Below are 22280 nucleotides of genomic sequence, written 5' to 3'. Positions count from 1 at the left end.
CGCTAGCCTCTTCTAATGAAAGGCCAGGTCGAAACCAACCATGCCACGAGAGGCCATAAAAGATATCGGAACCTGACGCTATCCAGCTGTCCGAGGATTTACCTGGCGAGACATCAGTCTCTTACCAGCGAGTTTTACCCGATATCCCGGCCCATCACGTGACACAATTGGTAGTAATTCATTCAAATTACCCCTAATGAGTCAATATGGATAAATATCAACACAACATCGTGTTCAAATAGAAATAAATTTCTACCTCATACATGGGATCGAACGCTAGCCCCTTCTAATGAAAGGCCAAGTCAAAACCAACCATGACACGAGAGGCCATAAAAGATATCGGAACCTGACGCTACCCAGCTGTCCGAGGATTTACCTGGCGAGACATCAGTCTCTTACCAGCGAGTTTTACCCGATATCCCGACCCACCACGTGACACAATTGGTAGTAATTCATTCAAATTACCCCTGATGAGTCAATATGGATAAATATCAACACAACATCGTGTTAAAATTTTTAACCCGTAAACTGAATTTTACCATCGCTCATTAACAAATTCTATTAAGATTGATGTATTCCAGTGTTCTATATAATAGTTATATACCTTTTAATTTGTGCCATAAGAAAAGCAGAACATTGACAATTATTCCTGTGGGATCAGTGTTTTCTATTTTCACCAAAATGACTACAGATATTTTTGCATTGTTGAGAATACCTTAACCCATAGGTTTTCTGGACTTATAAGATATTTCTGCCATTCTAGCTACCCGTTGAGGTACAACATTTAGTTATAGGATCCTTTGACTGGCTAGATAGTAATACATTGGATATCTTTCTGGTTCCGGCTCATTTTTCTTTTACCTATAAATACACCGAATAGTCTGGCATACTTTTATACGCATTTTCATCCTTCCTCATACACCTGACATCACTAAAATAACCAAAAAATTCTTCTTCACTCAAGAGGTTAACTATTGCACTATAATTGTTCAGTGGATACTTTCCTTTTGGTAAGAGTATAAGAGACTCTTTACATATGGTAAGTAGCTCTTCTAGGAGTACATTCCAAAATCAAACCATTGTTCTCTAGTCTTGGTTAGTGCCATAACCTCTTCACCATGGTCTTCCACTGTCTTGAGCTAGAGTTCTCTTGCCTTTCCTTATTTTCTTTTCAATGTCATTGTTGTTTGTTTACAAAAACACTGGAGTGTGCGTCTTTCATAAGGTCATTAGAGGTTTTGTTCATGAACATTTCTCGTCGGGTAATAGGTGAATGAAACAACATATACAAAGTATTTGATTTATTGAAAGCCTTTGTTTCCCTTTTGGCTGGGACAAATAAATCTTGTGTGATGTTTCACTTAAAGTGTACGTGTGTACACACATTTTATATATATACTGTGTATATATGTATGCATATATGTATACTGTACATACGCTATATATATATATATATATATATATATATATATATATATATATATATATATATATATATATATATATATATACTGTGTATATATGCACATATATACACTGTATATACACTACGTATGTGTATATGTATATATAATATATATATATATATATATATATATATACGTGTGTATGTTTCTGTATACATACGTATACACATACATGCATATTCATGTATGTAAATATATAAATGGTGTATAAAAATGATTATAAACGTCTGGAAATAATAACAAAATCAACAAAAAACCTTAACAATAATAATAATGATGGTGATGATGATGATATATTCTACGTTTTACCTTTTACCTACGAAGCTTTGAACCATGCTTAATCCAACTATCTTTCTAGTTATAGAAGTTTTGAGGAATAATAATGATAATGATGATAATAATAATGATAATAAAATTGTCGATTGAACGCTATTGTAACGTTGTTACTGATCTTGAGTTATTTTATATTCTGTATTCTTTACTTTTCTTATATACTTTATTTTCTATTTCCTTTTCTCTCTGGGCTATTTTTCCGTGTTGGAGCCCTTGGCCTTATGGCATCCTGCTTTTTCCAAATAGTGTTGTAGCTTGACTAACGATAATAATTACAATGATAGTAATCGACTTAACGTACACTCTCTACTGAATGTTCCAATCTAAACGAAAATGCTTAAAATTTATCATAGAGTAAGCTTCAAAATTTCAAAATTTAATTTTAGAGAGAGAGAGAAATTTCTTGTTTTGAAGCTCTTGTTAAACTTTATAGAGTTATTCTAGTGGTATTTATTGGTACAAATCGTGTCGACACGAGAATAGTTACAGATGGCTTCAAACTGTTGGAACCTTGATATATGTCTACTTTAGGCCCCAGAGCCTTGAAATATGCGGCCCCGAGACTATATAAGCTCCCACGAAACATTCGAATGACTGAAGACATTAAGGATTTCAAGAAGAAACTGAAGACTTTCTAATTTAAACAGTCTTACAACAGTGACGATTCAACAGTAAATGAACAATACGTGATCTGAAACGATAAATACTCTGAACGAACAAGGTAAAACGACAGCGGAGGTCCTGTAGAAAATGGGGTTCTCCTGCTGTAAGGGACCGGAAAAGCAACCATCAAAGTAAAGTAAGTAAGTAAAGTATATGAGAAATTTGAGTTTCCCAAGAGTATCACAATCATAGAGGTTCACTTCCGGCGTAGCTTAAGTTTAATTTTCTTATTAATGTAAAGACCAGCCTGACAAAATCCCCATGGCCCTACCTAGAGTACCTATATAAAACAAGTGCAGCGCCAACCTCAAAACGGGGCGCCATTTTGTTACCAGCAGCAGAAGAGGAAAGTTGAAGGAATGTCATTTCGTCAGACTCTCAGAAAATATCAGAGTACATGAATGTTATTAAAGGAGAATGAATTTGAATAATTTTGCATGTAATGGTGTTAGAATCCTGGAAAGTAATTGGATAGAGAAGTATCATAATCCTTGGATGTCATTGTTTATGAAAGTAATAAGTCTACTAAAGAGAGAGAGAGAGAGAGAGATTCTAAACATACTCCTAGATGAATTAATAATGAAATTTGCATTACATATTGGATTTTTTTGGGAAAAAAAAGTGATCATAATCAAACTTACAAAATCATATATGAAACCGAAGGATTTAAAAAAAAAAATAAGTTTTTTGATTATTGCACAATCAATATCACATATATATGGTCTACCCCAGCACCAATTTCTCACACAAAAACCTTTTTAGAATATATATATATATATATATATATATATATATATATATATATATATATATATATATATATATATGCTTTCTTCAGCAACTAACGATTAATTATTCTTGATATTTTGGGATATTGTTTTACAATATCTATGATGAACGTAAAAGAATCGTATCTTAATTTTTTTTAAAAAACATTTTGCCTTATACCTTTTAGAAGGTGTACTTCTAACAACTTTATATCTTAAGCCCTGACCACACGATCGAGCATGCCCGACGGGCAAACAGTGATACCAGACTACAATAGTTAGTGAGAACGAGAGTTAATGACGTCAGAAGCGGGAAAACCATGGACAGGGATCTGGCATCATACAGTGTTGCCAGATCCCTGCCTGTAGTATTCCCGCTTCTGACGTCATCAACCATCATTTTCACTAACTATTGTGGCATGGTATCACTGTTTGCCCGTCGGGCATGCTCGATCGTGTGGACAGGGCTTAAGTATGTAATTCAGTTGGAGACCTTACGGTTGCACTTTCACAAAACATCCAAATCTCAACCAAATGCAAAATTGGCTGTAGATCGTCATTTTTAGGTTTATTTCAGAAGTAGGTCATCTGGAAGCTATTCAACTTCGAAAAGGTGTTTTGTGGCTTTTAGTTGAACTTCCTTTTATGCTTTTATTTAAAACAAAGGATATCAGCGTCAATGACCTTCGATGTCAGGATGCCAGAAAACTGAAAATCAATCAGTCAATCGTCCTCGCATTGGCTCCGCCCACTTCCAAAATATCCGACGCTAACAACTTGGTCACTGGAGAGGGGTGGGGGACATTTTTCGATAACACTGTTAAAGATTTGCCTTAAAAAATGGTAACAATCCTGGAATAAATATTGCCAGGTATTTACCTTTTTAAAAACGAACACATTGACATAAAGGAGTGATATTACGGTCACCAACTCGTACAAGATAATAACAAAGCAGGGTAAAAATTACGGCCGCCTGTATTTTACTGAAATACGGCTGAGAACAGAATATTTCCTATCAAAATTTTGGGTTTTTATAAGTGGTTTAAGAGGTTTCAGACGCCCGTGCAGGTAAACTCTCCCTCTGGGAGATGAGAATTCCCGAAGTCTGGATCTCTTCCATTTCTGACGTACTCCGGACAGAAGTTAGACGTGGCCTTCCAGGTTTGGGACATGTTCTGAAGAAGAGGACAGTGGCATGATTGATTTAAATGCAACAATAACAGCAGCAGCAATATCAGTAATAACATTGGTGATAAAATGATGACATTGGGCTTATAGCTTCTTGCTTTCCCAACTAGGGTTGTAGCTTGGTAATGATAATAAAAATAATAATAAAAATAATACTGAAATTCTGCTATAGGTAATGACTTAGTTATATAATGTCTTCGAATAACCAATTTACTAATGTTAAGCACACATGTATAAAGACTGATTAACATATATGTATGTATTAATCATAACATTGCATGTAGGAATCTCTCTCTCTCTCTCTCTCTCTCTCTCTCCTACTTACTTCACACTTTAATCCATCTTTGATCCATTTCTTGAGTAATATGAACGCAGCCCGCAGAGAGACGATTATGAAGACAGAGAAAGATAAGGTCAAGCCGGTGTAGAAGAGGCCATCGAAGTCACAATTGTTCTTGGACATGTTCTCCCAGACCTCGTACTCGTCGTAGAAAGAGAAACCGAGCAGAACCTGTGAGGAAATGGATATTAGTTTCATACTTTTAAGTGGACAACCTGTTTAAGCTTGTGATCTCATGTTTTAGTTTGTCTGAATTTCGTGGTATTTTTTCTTGCAAGGTCTTATATATAAGCTCATTATCTGTTAAATAAAAGCTAGATGAATTCACCTCGCCTCTCTGGTAGAACCTAACAACTACGTTGCCACATAGTGCTATGAAACAACTAAGCGAGGGGACTCTAGTTCAATGATTAGGGTTGTGGTGGCTGATGTGTTAACGTCCCTGACTGGTGAACGCCAGACTGAGGGGTTCGAGTCCCGCTTAAACTCGTTAGTTCCTTTGGTTGCTGCAGCCTCACCATCCTTGTAAGCTAAGGTTGGGGGTTTGGGAGAGCAAATAGGTCCATCTGCTGAGTCACCATCAGCCATTCCCTCGCCCACCTTGGTCCTAGCTTGGGTGGAGAGGGGGCTTTGGCGCTAATCATATGTATATATGGTCAGTCTCTAGGGCATTGCTCTGTTTGATAGGGCACTGTCACTGTCCCTTGCCTCTGCCATTCATGAGTGACCATTAAACCTTTAAACCTTTGAGGGGGTCGGTTGCCTGATATGCTTTCTGCAATGTATTCGATCAAAGGCATCCTCCTCCACCAAACCTCTTTTCTCCATATCATCCTTCACCTTATCTCGCTATCTAATTCTCTGCCTCCCTCTCGATCTTCTCCTCCTAACAGGTTCCACCCAAGTCCTCCTCACTCCCTCCCCACCATCCATCCTCAACACGTGCCCACACCATCTCAGTCGTGACACTCTTATCATACTTTTAATGTTCCTAAGTAAAGCATCAATACATCAGTCCGAAAGAGGTTATGGGATTGTTCTCGGGACTGCAACTGACGTTAGCAACAAGCAGTGACACAGAACTTGAGACTCACGTCCTGCAGTAATATCAGCAATCAGGTTCTATCATATGTCAAAATGTCGGGTTTGGTGTGTAATTCAAGACCCACCCATTGCCATCTGTCTCAGCAGCCTCATGCGCCAGCTGCAAGTTCTTAAAGTTGGCGCGCCACAGCCAAATTTAGTCAGCCAGCCGTTAACTATGTCATGTTATGCTGACGTCATACCAGGAACTTGCCGTGTGAGATGCATGGTGGCCGGCGTGTTTACCTGTTTACCGGGGTTGTTTATGTATATACATTATACATATATATGTATACATATATTCGTATATATATATTTATATACATATAGATATATAGATATACCTATATATATTTATATGTATACATATATTTATATATATATACATATATATGTATATATATTTATATACATACAAATATATAGTAATACATATATATATTTATATATATAAATATATTTATATATACACATATATATATATGTATATATTTATATGTATATATATATATTTATATAGATATAAATATATAGATATACATATATATTTATATACACACACACACACACACATATATATATATATATATATATATATATATATATATTTAAATTTACATACACACACACATATATATATATATATATATATTTATATAGATATATACATACACACACTCATATATATATACATATTTATATAAATACGTATATATATATATATATATATTTATATATACATATATGTATATATATATATATATATATATATATATATATATATATATATATATATATATATATATATATATATATATCATCGCCATCATCATCATCAGCCGTTACTAGTTCACTGCAGAATAATGTCCTCAGACATATCCTCCTACTTGCGTCTGTATATAGTTTTTCTGTGCCAGTCCACACCTGCAAACTTCCTTAGTTCGACAACCATCGTCTTATCTTCCTTCCTCTGCTTTTTTAACAATCGCTAAGGACCCATTCTGTTATTTTTAATGACCAATTTTATTTCTCAAGATTCTATCCTCGGTGTCTTCTCTGTTGCTGCCCTCGTCGGAACTTTCCTCATTTTCTTCTGAAGATGAGCGCTCTGTCTCAAATCTATAAGGCTGAATACTGCCCGGACATTCAGCTGTCAAAATTTTTAATTGTGGGTCATTTTCGTCATCTGTATTGGTGAAATCAAAGCTAATTTCTTCAGTATCGCTTGGAGTTTCCAATGTGTCCGCCATTGCCAGTGAAATCAGGTGTTCCTGGTATGACGTCACGCCACTGTTCAAGTGGCCTACAGGTGGTGCTACGAAGGCGGGAAATTCCAAGGGCTGGGCATAACCAAATAAGGGCCGATTATAGCCGCGACAAGCTTCGGAGATATCGTGTATAAATCAGGGACATGTTGATAACAAGCTATGGTTTTTCCTATGTCAAAGTCCGTTATATGAGGGGATTAGAATTCATAAAGGCAATGTACTTTTTTCTTTAGCTGGTAGGAGAGGTGGGTGAAAGATGAATGATGGCAGTTAGGTAGCTAACCTTGGTAGAAAATAGTTTGGAAAGTCAAGTACAGAAGCTCCTCAGTTTACAAACTGTTCGTAAGTCGAATTGTTTGAAGTCGAATCTTTTGTAAGTCAAATTTTGTTAAATTTTAGCCTAGGGTAGGCCTGACCGGACTACCAGGCCTACGATTTTCAGCTGTGAAAGTCAACAAATAGCCCCTGTTTCATATGAAATAAATATCAGGTCATTGCAAATATTGTTTTGCTTACTGTATTAAATGATATAATATTGTTTTATTACAATATTTCTTTATCAGTAGACAAACTTTTGATACAATATCTAAGATTTATAATCTTAGCAGTATTTGTGTTTGTTGAGGAACCTCTGTAGTAGTAAACGTAATGGAGAGTGTGATTTAATCACAATTTTATTTATATAAAGGTACATTATGGTTTCTAATTATGGTTTTAAAGTTAGTTTAGTGCAACAATTTCCTGTTTTCTTACCAAAAGAGACAGAGGTGTGAGGCATAACCAAGTAAGGCCCCAGAAGTAATATAGTGGAGCTGGTACCCACACCTTCAGTTCTGCCTTGATAATCTTGATAAATTTCTTGTAACCTGAAATTTCAGAATGAGGTGGTAATGAGGATGTATGTGAAACTTCATTTTGGCTTTCGTGCTAAATGTGAAAATATTTTGTGAAATTCTAAATAATTTTGATGATTACTTTATAAAGATATTCAAAATTAGTAAAATATTTTAATAAAACTATTTGCTATATAATTAATGCTTTCTTACCGTCAACATAATAACCATATTTTGAGAATAAAAGTATGATATGTTGAAGCGCAATGTGGGATTGTATTAACATCTCTGTCAATATTTATTATTATTATTATTATTATTATTATTATTATTATTATTGCTTCCTAAGCTACAACCCTAGTTGGAAAAGTAAGATGCTGTAAGCCCAAGGGCTTCAACAGGGAAAGTAGCTCCGTGAGGAAAGGAAATAAATAAGCTACAAGAGACGCAATAAACAATTAAAATAAAATATTTCAAGAACAGTAACAACATTGAAATAAATCTTTCATATATAAACTTTAAAAACTTCAGAATAACAAGAGGAGGAAAAATATAAAGAATAGTACGCCCGAGTGTACCCTCAAACAAGTGAACTCTAACCCAAGACATTGGAAGACCATGGTACAGAGGCTATGGCACTACCCAAGACTAGAGAACATTGGTTTGATTTTGTAGTGTTCTTCTCCTTGAAGAGCTTACCATAGGTAAAGAGTCTCTTCTTCCCTTACCAAGAGGAAAGTAACCACTTAACAACTTAAGTGCAGTAGTTAACCCCTTGACCGAAAAGGAATTGTTTGGTAATCTCAGTGTTGTAAGGTGTATGAGGACAAAGGAGACTTCGGAAAGAAAAGGCCAGACTATTCGGTGTATGTTTAGGCTAAGGAAAAAGGAACCGTAACCAGAGAGAGGAACCTAATGTAGTACTGTCTAGCCAGTCAAATTACCCAATAACTCTCTAGTGGTAGTATCTCAACGGGTGGCTGGTGCCATGGCCAACCTACTACCTTTACTATCTTATATCGAGTAAAGATATTTTAGAAATTAGTATTGTATGCAGAACAGAGTAAAATATCTTATTCAGAGAGTTACTCTTCCTTTAGTGGCCTTAAAGAGTAAGAAAGCTAGAATTTTCTTTCTACAAAGGAACCCTGTATTGTTTCAAGATTTTCTTCTAATATAGGGCCTAGCTGCCATACAAGTAAACATTTTGCATTATCAGGAATGCTATTTTCTTTTATAAATAATGAACATTTATCAAAAAGGTATTTTTTTCTGTGTAGAACTTAGAACTGTTATTAAGAAAAATGGTTTGTCTATAATAGAAATTTTAATAATGAGAAACCTGGCCTTTTAGAAAATTTGACATTATAACACCAAAATGTATGGCCTTTTAGACAAAGAATATCAAAACCTATCAATTAAGAAACATTCTATCATTGAAAGAGACTCTTTAGCCATGGTAAGTAGCTCTTCTAGGAGAAGGGCACTCCAAAATCAAACCATTGTTCCTACTAGTCTTGGGTAGTGCCATAGCCTCTGTACCATGGTCTTCCACTGTCTTGGGTTAGAGTTTTCTTGCTTGAGGGTATATTTGGGCACACTATTCTATTTTATTTCTCTTGCTCTTGTTTTGTTAAAGCTTTTATAGTTTATGCAGTAAATGTTTATTTTAATGTTGTTACTGTTAAGATATTTTATTTTTCCTTATTTCCATTTCTCACTGGGCTATTTTCCCTGTTGGGGACCTTGCGATATCTAAGAGTGAAAGATGGATTTACAGTCAAAGGAAATTGGCTATTATCATATAAAAAGCTAACCTTTCAGTAGCCCATGACATTTTATAGTAAAATGAATTATTAGAATTTCTTATATGAGACTGGGAATAGATGTAGGACTAAGTTAGAGAAGATAGAAAGTGCGATTGAGTGCATTATACAAATTAATGTAAAATGAAAAGACCGAGAGCAATGCAGTTGGATTCTTAATGGACATTACAGAATGCATGCGCTCCATATAAAATTCACAAAACCTACCGTAGATGTAAGCAACAATGACAACTTCCAATAAACAGAGCAGCAGGAGGGAGTGCTTGGTGCTGGAAGAGTCAAGCATGTCAAAAATCTCCTTCCCTCCCTTCATTGTCATGGGGATTCCGAGGAGGAATAACAGGAAACAGCATGCGGCTATGACAGCGACGTAACGCTGGCGCAAAATGTGCCATTCATCAAACAGGGCCGTCATTACTGTTTCCACACCCATGAGCTGGAAAGGAGTGTCAAAATCTTTATCAGATGGAGGAGATGCTTTAAAGTAACACTAATAAATATAGAAAAATAGACTTTCCACTAATAGGAAACAGCTAGCGGCTGGGAGAATGATATAGGGATGGCACAAAATACGACATTCATCAAACAGGGCCGTGGTTACCGTTTCCACCATTATGAGCTGGGTAGGAGTGTCAAAATCGTTAATAGATGGAGGAGATGCATTAAAGTAATACTAATAAATATAGAAATATAGACTTTCCACTAACAGTAAACAGCTCACAGCTGGGAGAATGACATAGTGAAGGCACAAAATGCGGTATTCGTTGAACAGGGCCGTGGTTATTGTCTCCACCATTATGAGCTGGGTAGGATTGTCAAAATTGTTAAGTGATGTAGGAGATGCATGAAAGTAATACTAATAAATATAGAAAAATAGATTTTCCACTAATAGGAAACAGCTAGCGGCTGGGAGAATGATATAGTGATGGCACAAAATGCGACATTCATCAAACAGGGCCGTGGTTACCGTTTCCACCATTATGAGCTGGGTAGGAGTGTCAAAATCGTTAATAGATGGAGGAGATGCATTAAAGTAATACTAATAAATATAGAAATATATACTTTCCACTAACAGTAAACAGCTCACAGCTGGGAGAATAACATCGTGAAGGCACAAAATGCTGCATTCGTCGAAAAGGGCTGTGGTTATTGTCTCCACCATCATGAGCTGGGTAGGATTGTCAAAATTGTTAAGAGATGGAGAAGATGCATTAAAGTAATACTAGTAAATATAGAAATATAGACTTCCCACCAACAGGAAATGGCTCGGGGCAGGGAGAATGACATAGTGTTGGCACAAAATGCGGCATTCGTCGAACAGGGCTGTGGTTATTGTCTCCACCATCATGAGCTGGGTAGGATTGTCAAAATTGTTAAGAGATGGAGGAGGTGCATTAAAGTAATACTAATAAATATCGAAAAGTAGACTTTCCACTAGTAGGAAACAGTTAGCGGCTGGGAGATTGACATAGGGATGGCAGAAAATACGGCATTCATCAAACAGGGCCGTGGTTACCGTTTCCATCATCATGAGTTGGGTAGAAGTTCAAGATCATTATCAAATGGAGGAGGTGCATTAAAGTAATACTATTAAATATAAAGATATAAACCTTCCACTAACACGATACAGCTTGTGGTTATGACAGCGTCGTAGCTCCGGAACAAAATGTTGTTACCATTTCCACCATCATGAGCTGGGTAGAAGTGCCTAAATTGGTATTAGATAGATAAAATGCTTTAGATGAATCCTAATGTATATAGAAATATAAACTTCTTTCCACTATCATGAGCTAGGCAGGAGTGACAAAATTGATGTTAGATGTATTACATGTATTAGAGGAACCCTTATTAAAGGTAATGATGTACAGTATACTTTAGGAAATATAAACTTTCCACCATCATGAGGTATGTAGGAAAAAAAATAATAATTTTATGTATAGTGGCAATAATAGAGGACTGATAATGAAAGGTAATGGCAGTATATTGTTGTTATTATAGTGTTTGTTCATGAAGCTTTAATGGGTAATTTGTTGTCATAGGGATTATAGAGCCTTAGCTTACTTGGTTAACAAATCCCATAGCTAAGCTTAACTTGCCTCAATATCAAAGCCCATAGAATATATATATATATATATATATATATATATATATATATACATATATATGTATATATATATATATACATATATATATATACATATATATACATACATACATATATATATATATATATATATATATATATATATATATATATACATATAAGCAAACAGATGTCAGCTAATAGAAAAACTTTATCGTACTTGACTATCAAATTTTATAGCAAATGACAAAATTTTAATTATTACTTGCCCTTCAAATGTCACAGGTAATTGCGAAAAAATAACTCACCCGAGTTTCTTGGCCATCAGAGATTATAGCTAATTACAAAATCTTCTTAACTTAAACCAGTTATGTAATTATAAAATCCCATGGATAATTGTCAAACCTTTTCTAACCGGGCTAAATAATCCTTGAATCAATGATAAAACCTTAATTTACCAGACTTTCAAATGCCATAGCTACATAAAAAGCTTAACTTACATGGCTAGCAATCCCCCATGTATGAATATTTTTTTTTTTCACTTGACTAGCAAATCCTATAGCTAATGTGGAAACTTTTACTTACATGAATATCAAATACTAAAGTTCATTCCAAGACCTTAACTTTTACCTATCCATGAAACCCCGTTGCTAACTGCAAACCTTGAACTTAACCCAGTACTCTGACTTCCAAATGCTATAGCAATCCTAGCTATCTAATCACATAGTTAATTGTCAAATCGTAAATTAGCTGATTATCATGTCCTATACCTTATTGCAAAATCTTAGCTTACCTGGGTATCAAATCCGAGGGCCAGAATCATAATGAAGAAGAGCAAGGACCAGAGACCCCCATTTCCTATTCCTGAGACTAGTGCAGGAAATACGATGAAAACCAGATATGGGGAGTTTTCATTGTTCTTCAGAAACTCTTTTGACATGCAAACGAAAGTGCTGGAGACGACGTACGCACAGTATACAGATGTAAAACTATCAAGCAAGCATACAATAATGGTATCTCTGTAACAGAAACAGATGGATATGGACATGAGATATCTGTAGACTCCTACAATAAGGGATTTTTGTCTGACCACAAGATTAAACTAATTTCCAGTTGAAGTAAGAAGAAATTATGTGAATTGAAAATGCAAGAAAAATTATTGTTTTTCTCACTATCTTTGGTTCAGGCACTTCAGTTAAACTTCATTAATGAATTCATAGGAAAAGCAAATGAATTGATAATGTTCCAAAAGAGAAAACTTTAATAAAGACCATCTCGAATTATAGAGAATTTGTACATGAGCTTGCAGATCTGTGATAATTTTTCATAAGCCAATAATTCAGTGCTATATTATACTTAAACTTATGGCACTAGCCATAAGTTAAGTTTCCATTGCAGTCTCAAGTTTACCCCTTGGGATTTTCACATTTTCAAATAATTATGAGATGGGATAGAATGTGCAGTATATTCAATAGCCACATATGAACACAGTAGATATATAACCAACACTTTGAAAATGTATTACATCAGAGGTAAGAGTTATTCTATTTGATTTTTTATTGTACTACATAACATTGTATATTTAGGTGTATCTAAATTCAGAAAATGAATTATTCCATTACATTGAAAAGACTAAAAGCTAATTTAAGGCATAAAAGTAATTTGCTGTCTTTACGTCAGTAACATTTATCTCAACTTTATTTTTAAAAAAAATCAATAAATTTAACTCAAACTTTAAGTCAATTATTGTAGAAACCCCAAACGTGAAAAATTTATGGAAATTCCAGTAAAACGGACCCAAATGTAATTTACCATAAGAATATACCACAAGAAAAATATATTTCCTTACCTGAGAATGTTCTGATTTATCTTATTGTAAGAGGCAATTGTTGTAATACCACCCTGGGCAATACCCAAGGAGTAAATAACCTGTGCAGAGGCATCAATCCACACGCTTGTATTCGCCTGAATATGTGTCCAATTGATTTCCAGAAAGTTTTGAAGTAGATAGCAGGGTTGCAATGAAATACTATTATTATTGCCATCAGTGTGATTGGCCTTAGGAGATGGAGTCGAATTGCTAACACCTGAGAGAAAATTTATTTAAATTTAGTAGTAGGATCTGATTGACTTGCAGGAAGTTTTCAGGTAGCAAGTAGGGGTGAGGTGAAATCGAATGGTCAATAGCTGTGAGAAAATTAATCTTAAATTAGTAATAAGGTCTGATTGACTTGCAGAAAGTTTTCAGGTTGAGTAGGGCTGAGGTAAAGTCAAATTGTCAACAGCTGAGGGAAAATTCATCTAAAGTTAGTAATAAGGTCTGATTGACTTGCAGAAAGTTTTCAGGTAGAGTAGGGCTGAGGTAAAGTCAAATTGTCAACAGGTGAGAGAAAATTCATCTAAAGTTAGTTATAAGGTCTGATTAACTTGCAGGAAGTTTTCAGGTAGAGAGTAGGGCTGAAGTGAAGTCAAATTGTCAATAGATGCGAGAACATTCATCTTAAGTTAGTAATAAGGTCTGATAGACTTGCAAGAGGTTTTCAGGTAGAGTAGGGCTGAGGTGAAGTCGGATTGTCAACAGCTGAGAGAAAATTCATCTAATGTTAGTAATAAGGTCTGATTAACTTGCAGGAAGTTTTCAGGTAGAGAGTAGGGCTGCGGTGAAGTCGAATTATGTTAGAAAATAACTTGTATCGATGTGCAAAAATCTGAAGAGGCCATCAAGTGTTACATGAGCATTCAGAGTACAGAGTAGGATTGAAGGCATTGAATGAAAGTAAACATTATGTAGACATTTTTGCAAGTTTAGAGTATCATGTAACAAAAACCTCTAATCATCTTCAAAACAACTTTTTGATCAATGTTACACATCTTAATAATTTTAATAACTTCAATAACAGTAATAATATCAATATCTACAATAATAGTAATAATTTTCATAATTTTGATAATTATTGTCATTTTATTGATTTTAAAAATATTAATTTCAATAATTATCCTAATTTTAATAATTCTGATATTAATAATAATTTCAATAATAATAATGATTTTAATAATTTTGATATTTATATTTCTCTCTCTCTCTCTCTCTCTCTCTCTCTCTCTCTCTCTCTCTCTCTCTCTCTCTCTATTATTATTATTATCATCATCATCATCATCATCGAAATCATCAAAATCAAAGCTCAAATTTATGAATGACAAATCACAACTGAAATGCAAGTAAACCAAACCAGGGAAACCTACTCCAAACATTGATGAAGGCCATGATGACATACGGGTAGAACACGGTGAAGATCAAAACCTTGCTCGTGTTCCTCACTCCTTTAGCTAAACACACGAAGATCAGGAACCAAGCCGCTGCTAAGGCAAAAACCATCTCTACGTGGATAGGACCCGCTCCGAGATCACCCCCGTTTTCTGTTGGCTGGTCGATAATATTCCCTCTGAGATCCCAACGATTTTCTGTAATGTTTTCTGTTGACGTGCGGAGAACAACGTGCCTGTAGTGATGATGATGCTGGTGAGGCAAAGTGTTTATGTCAATGGTATGACCTTAGAATGACCTGAAAATTTAATGCTTATGTGAAAGAGGAGTAAAGTGGGGAGAAATATGTGTGTATATATAACGGATTTTGAGCGAAGCGAAAAATCTATTTTTGGGTGAGTTGGCCATGTTGTCCTGATGGAAGTTCCTATTAGTAGCTTCCTAAGGGATATATATAGTACAGTGATATTCCCAGAGAATTTTACCTTTAGGTCTCCAGAATTCTAACTCCTGGCACGAATATCCTTAAATTTTCTCTCAAGGATATCGCATAATATCAGGGGACATATTCTTGACACGCCACATAGCAATCTGCACCCCGAATAGCGTTTACACTTCGAGGGGGAAAGTGGCAGAATTAGAAGGAGAGCCGTATCAAGGTTACCCTAGTTCCCATACTACTACAGAGTATCACAACAGCACCATATCCAAGATGGTGGACATTCCTTGTAGCATTGAGCATGGTGCTACAGATACAGTATTTCGGGAGGGATACTGTGAAGATCTTTTCTTTTAGAAAAGAAGGGTGGGTCCATCAGGACGACATGGCCATCTCACCCAAAAATAGATTTTTCGCTTTGCTCCAAATCCGTTTTTTGGGCTCAAGCCATGTCGTCCTGATGGAAGCATACCAGAGCATTAATGTATCTGTGGATTTTCATCAGTGCCTTAACCTCGGGACAGCATTTCTATGGTCATTTGGACCATTTGAGACAAATGACGTTACCGTTATCCGTCATCATCACTAATCATACACAATGTTAGTGCTTCCTGCCCCCTACAGGGAAGAGTCATTCTAGACGGTAGAAAAGGGGCCTCAAGGTTATCATATATTGTATGAACAAACATAAGTATACACTGAATATAAAAACAGTCTCATAGTTTGTATATATTGCTGAACCAATATCAGTGTCCATTATATCCATTGTTTGTAAGCATACAATGATATGAAGACTACTTTGATATGAAGAATACTTACATCAGTAAGTCAAAGAACTCTGGCCTCTTAAACATGCAATTGTCAAGCGAATTAGGACGCAATTGCATTCTAATAGACATTTATTTCTAATAAATTACTAAATGAATTAACAAGTAAAACGAATGTAGCATGATAACGGAATTATACATGTAACATATACAGAAATTATATTTCCTTTTTGAAAGGGAAGAAATGGTGAGTGCCACTCTCAGACTGAAGAAATGTTTATAATAAAATTTCTCTTCATAATTTCTGTACCTGTTTTATTCTATTAATACTGTGTACTACGTACACATGGCACTAGTGCTATCTGTATAATTCCACACCTGAGATTTTGAACAGAGTTAGTGTCACCATGGTAACACTCATTCAAAAGGAGGTCACACTAAAAGTGATGACCCCTTCTCCCTTTAAGTGACAGTCCCAGTCCATTAACTGTTCATCGCAGAGTTAGACGACAGGTTTTAATACACTACCTGCTGCCACCACATAATGCTTCAGTTCATAGACCTGCTTAGCATAGTGTTTGTAGAACACTCTGGATGATTTCCATCCAGTATATGAGCGAAGCCGCTCAAAGTCCATATACTGAAAAAAGTTCAGTGATGAAGCAAATTTTCTCGGATCATGACCTGCAGGAGTACTGTCAGGATCTGCTCTACGAATAAAGTAGGTGAGCTTCGCCCTCAGTTGTTTTAGGGATAAGTTTGATCCAGAGGTTTCTCCTTTAAAGAGCTGTCCTCCCCTGAAGTCTGAAGTTCTACGAAGATAGACCTTTAGACACTCTACAGGGCATAGAGAGACATCTTCCTTCAGAGGGCAGATTCTCCAGGGACCCCACCTCTTAGTGGGTAGCTCGTACTTAGCAAGAAAGGTTGAATCAGGAAAGAGATTCAGTTCTCCCGCTTCTGTGAACTGAATGTGGCCCTCATCTCTAGATAGGGCCATTATTTCACTAACTCTAGCCCCGGAGGCTATAGCGAACAGAAAAATAACCTTTTGTGTTAGATCCTTCAGGGAACAATCTTCATAGATCCTTCAGGAGACAATCTTCATTGTTCACAGATGAGGCATAATGTGGGACCTTGTCCAAAGACCATAAGATGGGATTTGGTGGTGGTACAGGCCTAAGCCTTACACATGCCTTCGGAATCTTATTAAAGATTTCATTCACTAGATCCACTTGAAAGGCATATAGAAGAGGTCTAGTAAAGGCTGACTTGCACGTAGTTATCGTGTTTGCCGCCAGGCCTTGATTATGAAGGTGGACAAAGAAGGACAGACAGAAGTTCATTGAAATTGCTTTAGGACCTTTTGCTTTTACAAAAGCAACCCACTTTTTCCAAGAAGACTCATATTGTCTTTTTGTTGACTTAGACTTGTATTCTTCTAAGAATTCTATATTGCTTTCTGAGATCGCAAATCTTTTCCTAACTGCTAGGGCAAGAAAATCATGAAATGAAGGGTTTGGGTTCTCTGATAAATTGAAGGCAATTAACTGCTGAACCTTCTGAGATAGTCCTGGGTTCAGAACTAGGGCCAGCCTCAGCTTCAGTTCCTTCACTAATTTGAACAGATTTCTCTTGGGCTACTTGGGAGCCAACAGAGCCACTCCTCCCTGGAAGGATCTCAGCATATTGAGGACCTTCAGCCGGAGATCGGCTGTGATCTCCACAAGAGGATCCTCATATGGGGCTGCAAATCGAGTTAGTATCTTGAAGATGCTCGCGATGAAGAGGTCAATCTGCAGCTCGGGGACTTGTTCCCATCTGGGGAAGAATAGGTCTGCGTCTCTGAACCATTCTAACTCTATCGGCTTGAGCCCGAGTAGAGCATCCACTGTCACATTGTGGATCGATTACGCTTGAACTGCTGACAGGTGTCATCCCTTTAGGTAAGGGATGGTCAACTTCGCCTAGACTGTATGAGACGTTCTTTAGCATTGTCGATTCTGACGTCTCATTATCGCTTTGGTATCCCAGATCAGCCTTAGGAGGTCTGATCTGGGTGGAGAGAGTTTCCCCACTCATGACAGGACCAACATGGTCTTGGAACTTTTGGTCTTTGACCCCTGTTAGAGGAGCAATTAAGGAAGGACCGATGTCGGTCTGTTTAGATCTCTTCGAGCATTTGATGCGTATCTTCTCCAGACTCTTAACGCATCTTTCAGCTGTGCTCTTAGCACTGGGTCTGTCACTATTGCGAACTGGAGAGAGTTGAGAACTCCTCCCTGTTAGCGTCTTGGAATCCTGACTGATTACCAGAGTCTCTTGACCGACCCTGCGACCTCTTTTTACATCCCCAAGTGAAAGGAGAGTTGGTGTGACCACAGGTTTCAATGGTTTTTCAATCATTAAAGCCTTTGAGCTGGAGAGAATCGAGACTTCTTGAGGCTTATGTTGCATCCCCGATGTTCCAGGAACCCGAACACTTCCTTGGATGCTCATAGACCAGCCACTACGGGTGCTGCCCACCCCAGCCTTTCGTCCAAGTACATTGTTGCCTGAACCATTTCTAGGCTTGCTTTTTGCGTGACTGTGTCTGCTAATCCTGTGAAGATACTTAGGACTGTGTCTAGTCCGATAAGTATCTTTCCTAAGATCTACGTTGTCCTCTGTAACTTGAATCCTAGGTAGGAGGGGAGGGGGTGACTGACTGGAAGTTGCCAATAGACATCTTTCAGGTCTGACAAGACTGCGAACAACCCTTTTTGAAACAGGGTCCTTATGTTCAGAAGGATTAACATTTTGGACTTGCTGTTTTATTTCAACTTGTTGAGTGGCGACAAGTCCAGAATGACTCTGAGTTTTCTTGAGTCCTTCTCGTGAACACCAAACAGCTTCCCCTGGAATTCGATGGACTATAGTTTCCTTACCACCTGTATGCTCTAGATCTCTAAGGTATACTCTTCCAGGAGGGTTTTGGAGTGTAGGGAGAGTTGAGGAAATGATGGTGGAGGCATGTCTATCTCCCATCTTAGTCCCATCTTGATTAGGCCTTGGACCCAAGGATCGAAGGTCCAGCGATCCTGAAGGAACCTCCCTCCTACCAGAAGCATCTCTGCTTCGAATGATCAGTAGGTTTATATATTCGACCACCTGCCTGTGGCACCGCAGTCACTGCAACTGTGGGATGTTGTTGAACAGCCCGAGGTATATTTACAGACTTTTCCGTCTTCCTTTTAGGTTGGGGACCCACGACCGTGGAAGACTTTCTCTTTGAAAAGATGCCCCACTTTTGGAGAAGTCCTATGTTCTCCGTGGTGGCTTTTTTAATCACATTTCTAACTACCTCGTCTGGAAAGAGGTCTTTACCCCAGATGTTGGAAGATATTAGCTTCCTGGTTTCCTGTTTCACTTTTGTGGCAGAAAACACAAACTCCCTACAGGTTCTCCTAGCCTTCATAAAGGCATAAAGGTCTTTTACTAAGGTAGCCATATGCATTTTGGCCAAGACCATGAGCATGTCTGGGGTACTTTGGTGGGTTGAACACAACTCTATGTAGTTTTGTAGGGATAGGGAGGCTGCAAGTCTCTCCTTTGTCTCTAGTCTTCCTACTGAAAAGGTTAAGTGGACTTCCTTCCAGTCCTTTTCCTGTTTGGGAAAGCTAGTGACAGAGGCTTGCACTCCTCGAGTGCAGTACATGGTCTACCTGCCTCCACTGCCTTGGCAACAGATTTAAATGCCTTCCACATAAAGGGGAATGAAATTGAAGCAGGAGCAAGAAAGGAAGGGTGTCTGTTACCTAGCGTGAATACTTTTAACACCGGTAACATGCCTTTTTCAGGCTACTTGACAAGATAGCCTGTGCCTTATCATGGTTGAGAATCATGACCTCCTTCGATTCCGTTTCTTTTCTTGACGTTTGTTCATGCTTCAGTCGAATGAAACAATTAGGGAAAGCGTCAAAGCTTGGCCAAAACTCGATTTTGTCCAAAGGAACAGCACCCATCTTCTCCGAGATGTAGAGTTTGCCGTTTAAAATCGGCATAAGCTCCGCAAACCTCCAGGGATTGGTTTTGGAGCATGTCAAAAGGTCTTGTTCTATGGGTCGTTTGTATGACTCTTGGGGAGCGACAAGTGGAGCTTCACAGAGCTCTATCTTGCATTTCGCTTCCTGCTTTTCGTCTTGTTTGCAAAATTTTTCTATTAGGTCTTTCACTTGGGCCCATAATTGGTCCATTCCATCTAATAGAGGGGTAGGAGGTGAAGATGTCAATGTCAGTGGCTCTAGAGCCGGCACAGACGGAAACAATTCCAACACGACATTCTCCCCCTCTTCCCGTGGGGGCTTCCTGCCCTCCGTCCCAAAGGCTATCTGGCCGCCGGGAGGTGTGAATGGTGCCTGGGGCACCACTATTTCCTTATTTGCTTTCTGAAATAGTAGGTTACGCATCCTATCATTAGGTAGATATGGTCCCGGAGAGATTTTCTGGAAGCCTCTCACCTAGTTGCGTAGTTTGTTACGAGCTGCATCCCTAGACTCTATCGACTTGGGATTCTCGAAACCCTCTGACATTAGGGTCCGACATACATTGCAAACCTGCGGGTTCCAATAATGTAGGGATTCGGAAATAATATTGCAGGAGGCATGAAGCCTGCATGAATTATGACCGTAAAAACACTTACTCTTGATATTGCAGAAGACTGCAACACATGTCATCTGGGGTTCCTCCTGTAAAGAAAGGAAAGCCGAATGAGTATACAATTGATTGTCTCACTGATAAGCAATGTGTAAAAGTCATCTTTTAACTAAAATAGCATAGGATAGTAAGCTAGAAAGGGATAGTAGGAGACACATACTTGTGTATCCCCTGCAAGCAAATGCTGTTACCTCCCCCTCAGTATTAACTATAAGGAGATTCCTCTATCAAGGGAACTCCAATGAAAGGGTTCTAACCCCTAGGGGTAGAGAAGTGTACAAATCACTGCCCCTTTATATTCTTAACACTGGGGTAAGGATGACTGATTTCTAATCATAGTTTTGAAGGAATTCTATTCTTTCAATATAGGAACGGTCCCAGCAGAAGCCCATACAAGGGTAACCAAGATAGATTTTTTTTTTTTTGCATATAGCCTAGGATAGATAAGCTAGAAATGAAAAAGGAAAGACACATACATGTGTTTCCTGCCCAGCCAATTGCTGTGACCTCCCTCAAAATTAAAACTATGGATCATTCTATTTTGGAAAGCCCATCGGAAGATTTCTATCCTGAGAGGATAGGTAAGTGTAACTTAATTCTAGCTCCCAGACGGTTTACGATTGAGGATCGTTATTATTGATCATTTATTAGTGTATAGAAAGAACTTACTTTCTTTATATGGTCTCAACAATAGGCTGTGCATGACAACACAGAGTATGTTGGAAAAATTAGGCTACTGTATATTATATACTGTAGTTTTCTGTTTGCAGTATGATCTATATTGCAAATATACTGGCTACTGTATAGTCATATACTGTAGTTCTAGCCGGCATATTGCCGGCAAGGCTACCACCAGGGACAGTTTAGTCGACGTATTGTCGGCTATGGTGGTGGCCGGCAGCTCGCCGGCTGCCGGAAGTCCACCGACAGCCGGCGATCTGCCGGCGGCGAACTAGATATATATGACGCGGTCGGCAGCTTGCTGGCTGCCGGCAGGTCACCGGCTGTCAGCCTACTAGGTGCTAGAAACTAACTACTGTATAATCATACTATAGTTTTCTGTTTGCAGTATATACTATATTGCAAATTACTGGCTACTGTATAATTATATATAATGTAGTTCAGCCAGTGTGCTGCCGTTGTGGCAAGCATCTGACGGCAGGGTCCAGCCGGCATGACACCGACTGGACTAGGAAGTATAAAAGACATATATTTGTGTATCCTACCCAGCCGGTTTGCTGTGACCTCCCTTACAATATTAAAT

General features: G+C 37.6%; 1 protein-coding gene across 3 annotated transcripts in view; it reads right to left on the bottom strand.

Moving 5' to 3' along the window:
* The window catches only part of LOC137656828 (sodium- and chloride-dependent glycine transporter 1-like), a 206079-nt gene that overhangs the window by 58802 nt on the left and 124997 nt on the right, over positions 1 to 22280 (bottom strand). The window contains exons 6-12 of one of the 3 annotated variants that reach the window (XM_068391150.1): positions 15094 to 15350; positions 13700 to 13937; positions 12644 to 12869; positions 9975 to 10203; positions 7862 to 7974; positions 4743 to 4928; positions 3626 to 4404 (exon numbers count right to left, since the gene is read on the bottom strand). The exons of 1 other annotated variant lie outside the window; for it this stretch is intronic. In XM_068391150.1, the coding sequence (XP_068247251.1) occupies positions 4282 to 4404; positions 4743 to 4928; positions 7862 to 7974; positions 9975 to 10203; positions 12644 to 12869; positions 13700 to 13937; positions 15094 to 15350 (1372 nt within the window). In that variant the 3' untranslated portion in view covers positions 3626 to 4281. Of the gene's footprint in view, positions 1 to 3625; positions 4405 to 4742; positions 4929 to 7861; positions 7975 to 9974; positions 10204 to 12643; positions 12870 to 13699; positions 13938 to 15093; positions 15351 to 22280 lie in introns of those variants that run through there. One more of the 3 variants, XM_068391147.1, reaches the window with a different exon arrangement.

This window comes from Palaemon carinicauda, chromosome 17 (genome assembly GCF_036898095.1).
Source record: "Palaemon carinicauda isolate YSFRI2023 chromosome 17, ASM3689809v2, whole genome shotgun sequence".
NCBI classification, from domain to species: Eukaryota; Metazoa; Arthropoda; class Malacostraca; order Decapoda; family Palaemonidae; genus Palaemon; species Palaemon carinicauda.
Note: the sequence above shows the minus strand (reverse complement) of the source record. Positions and strands in the feature narration are given on the sequence as shown.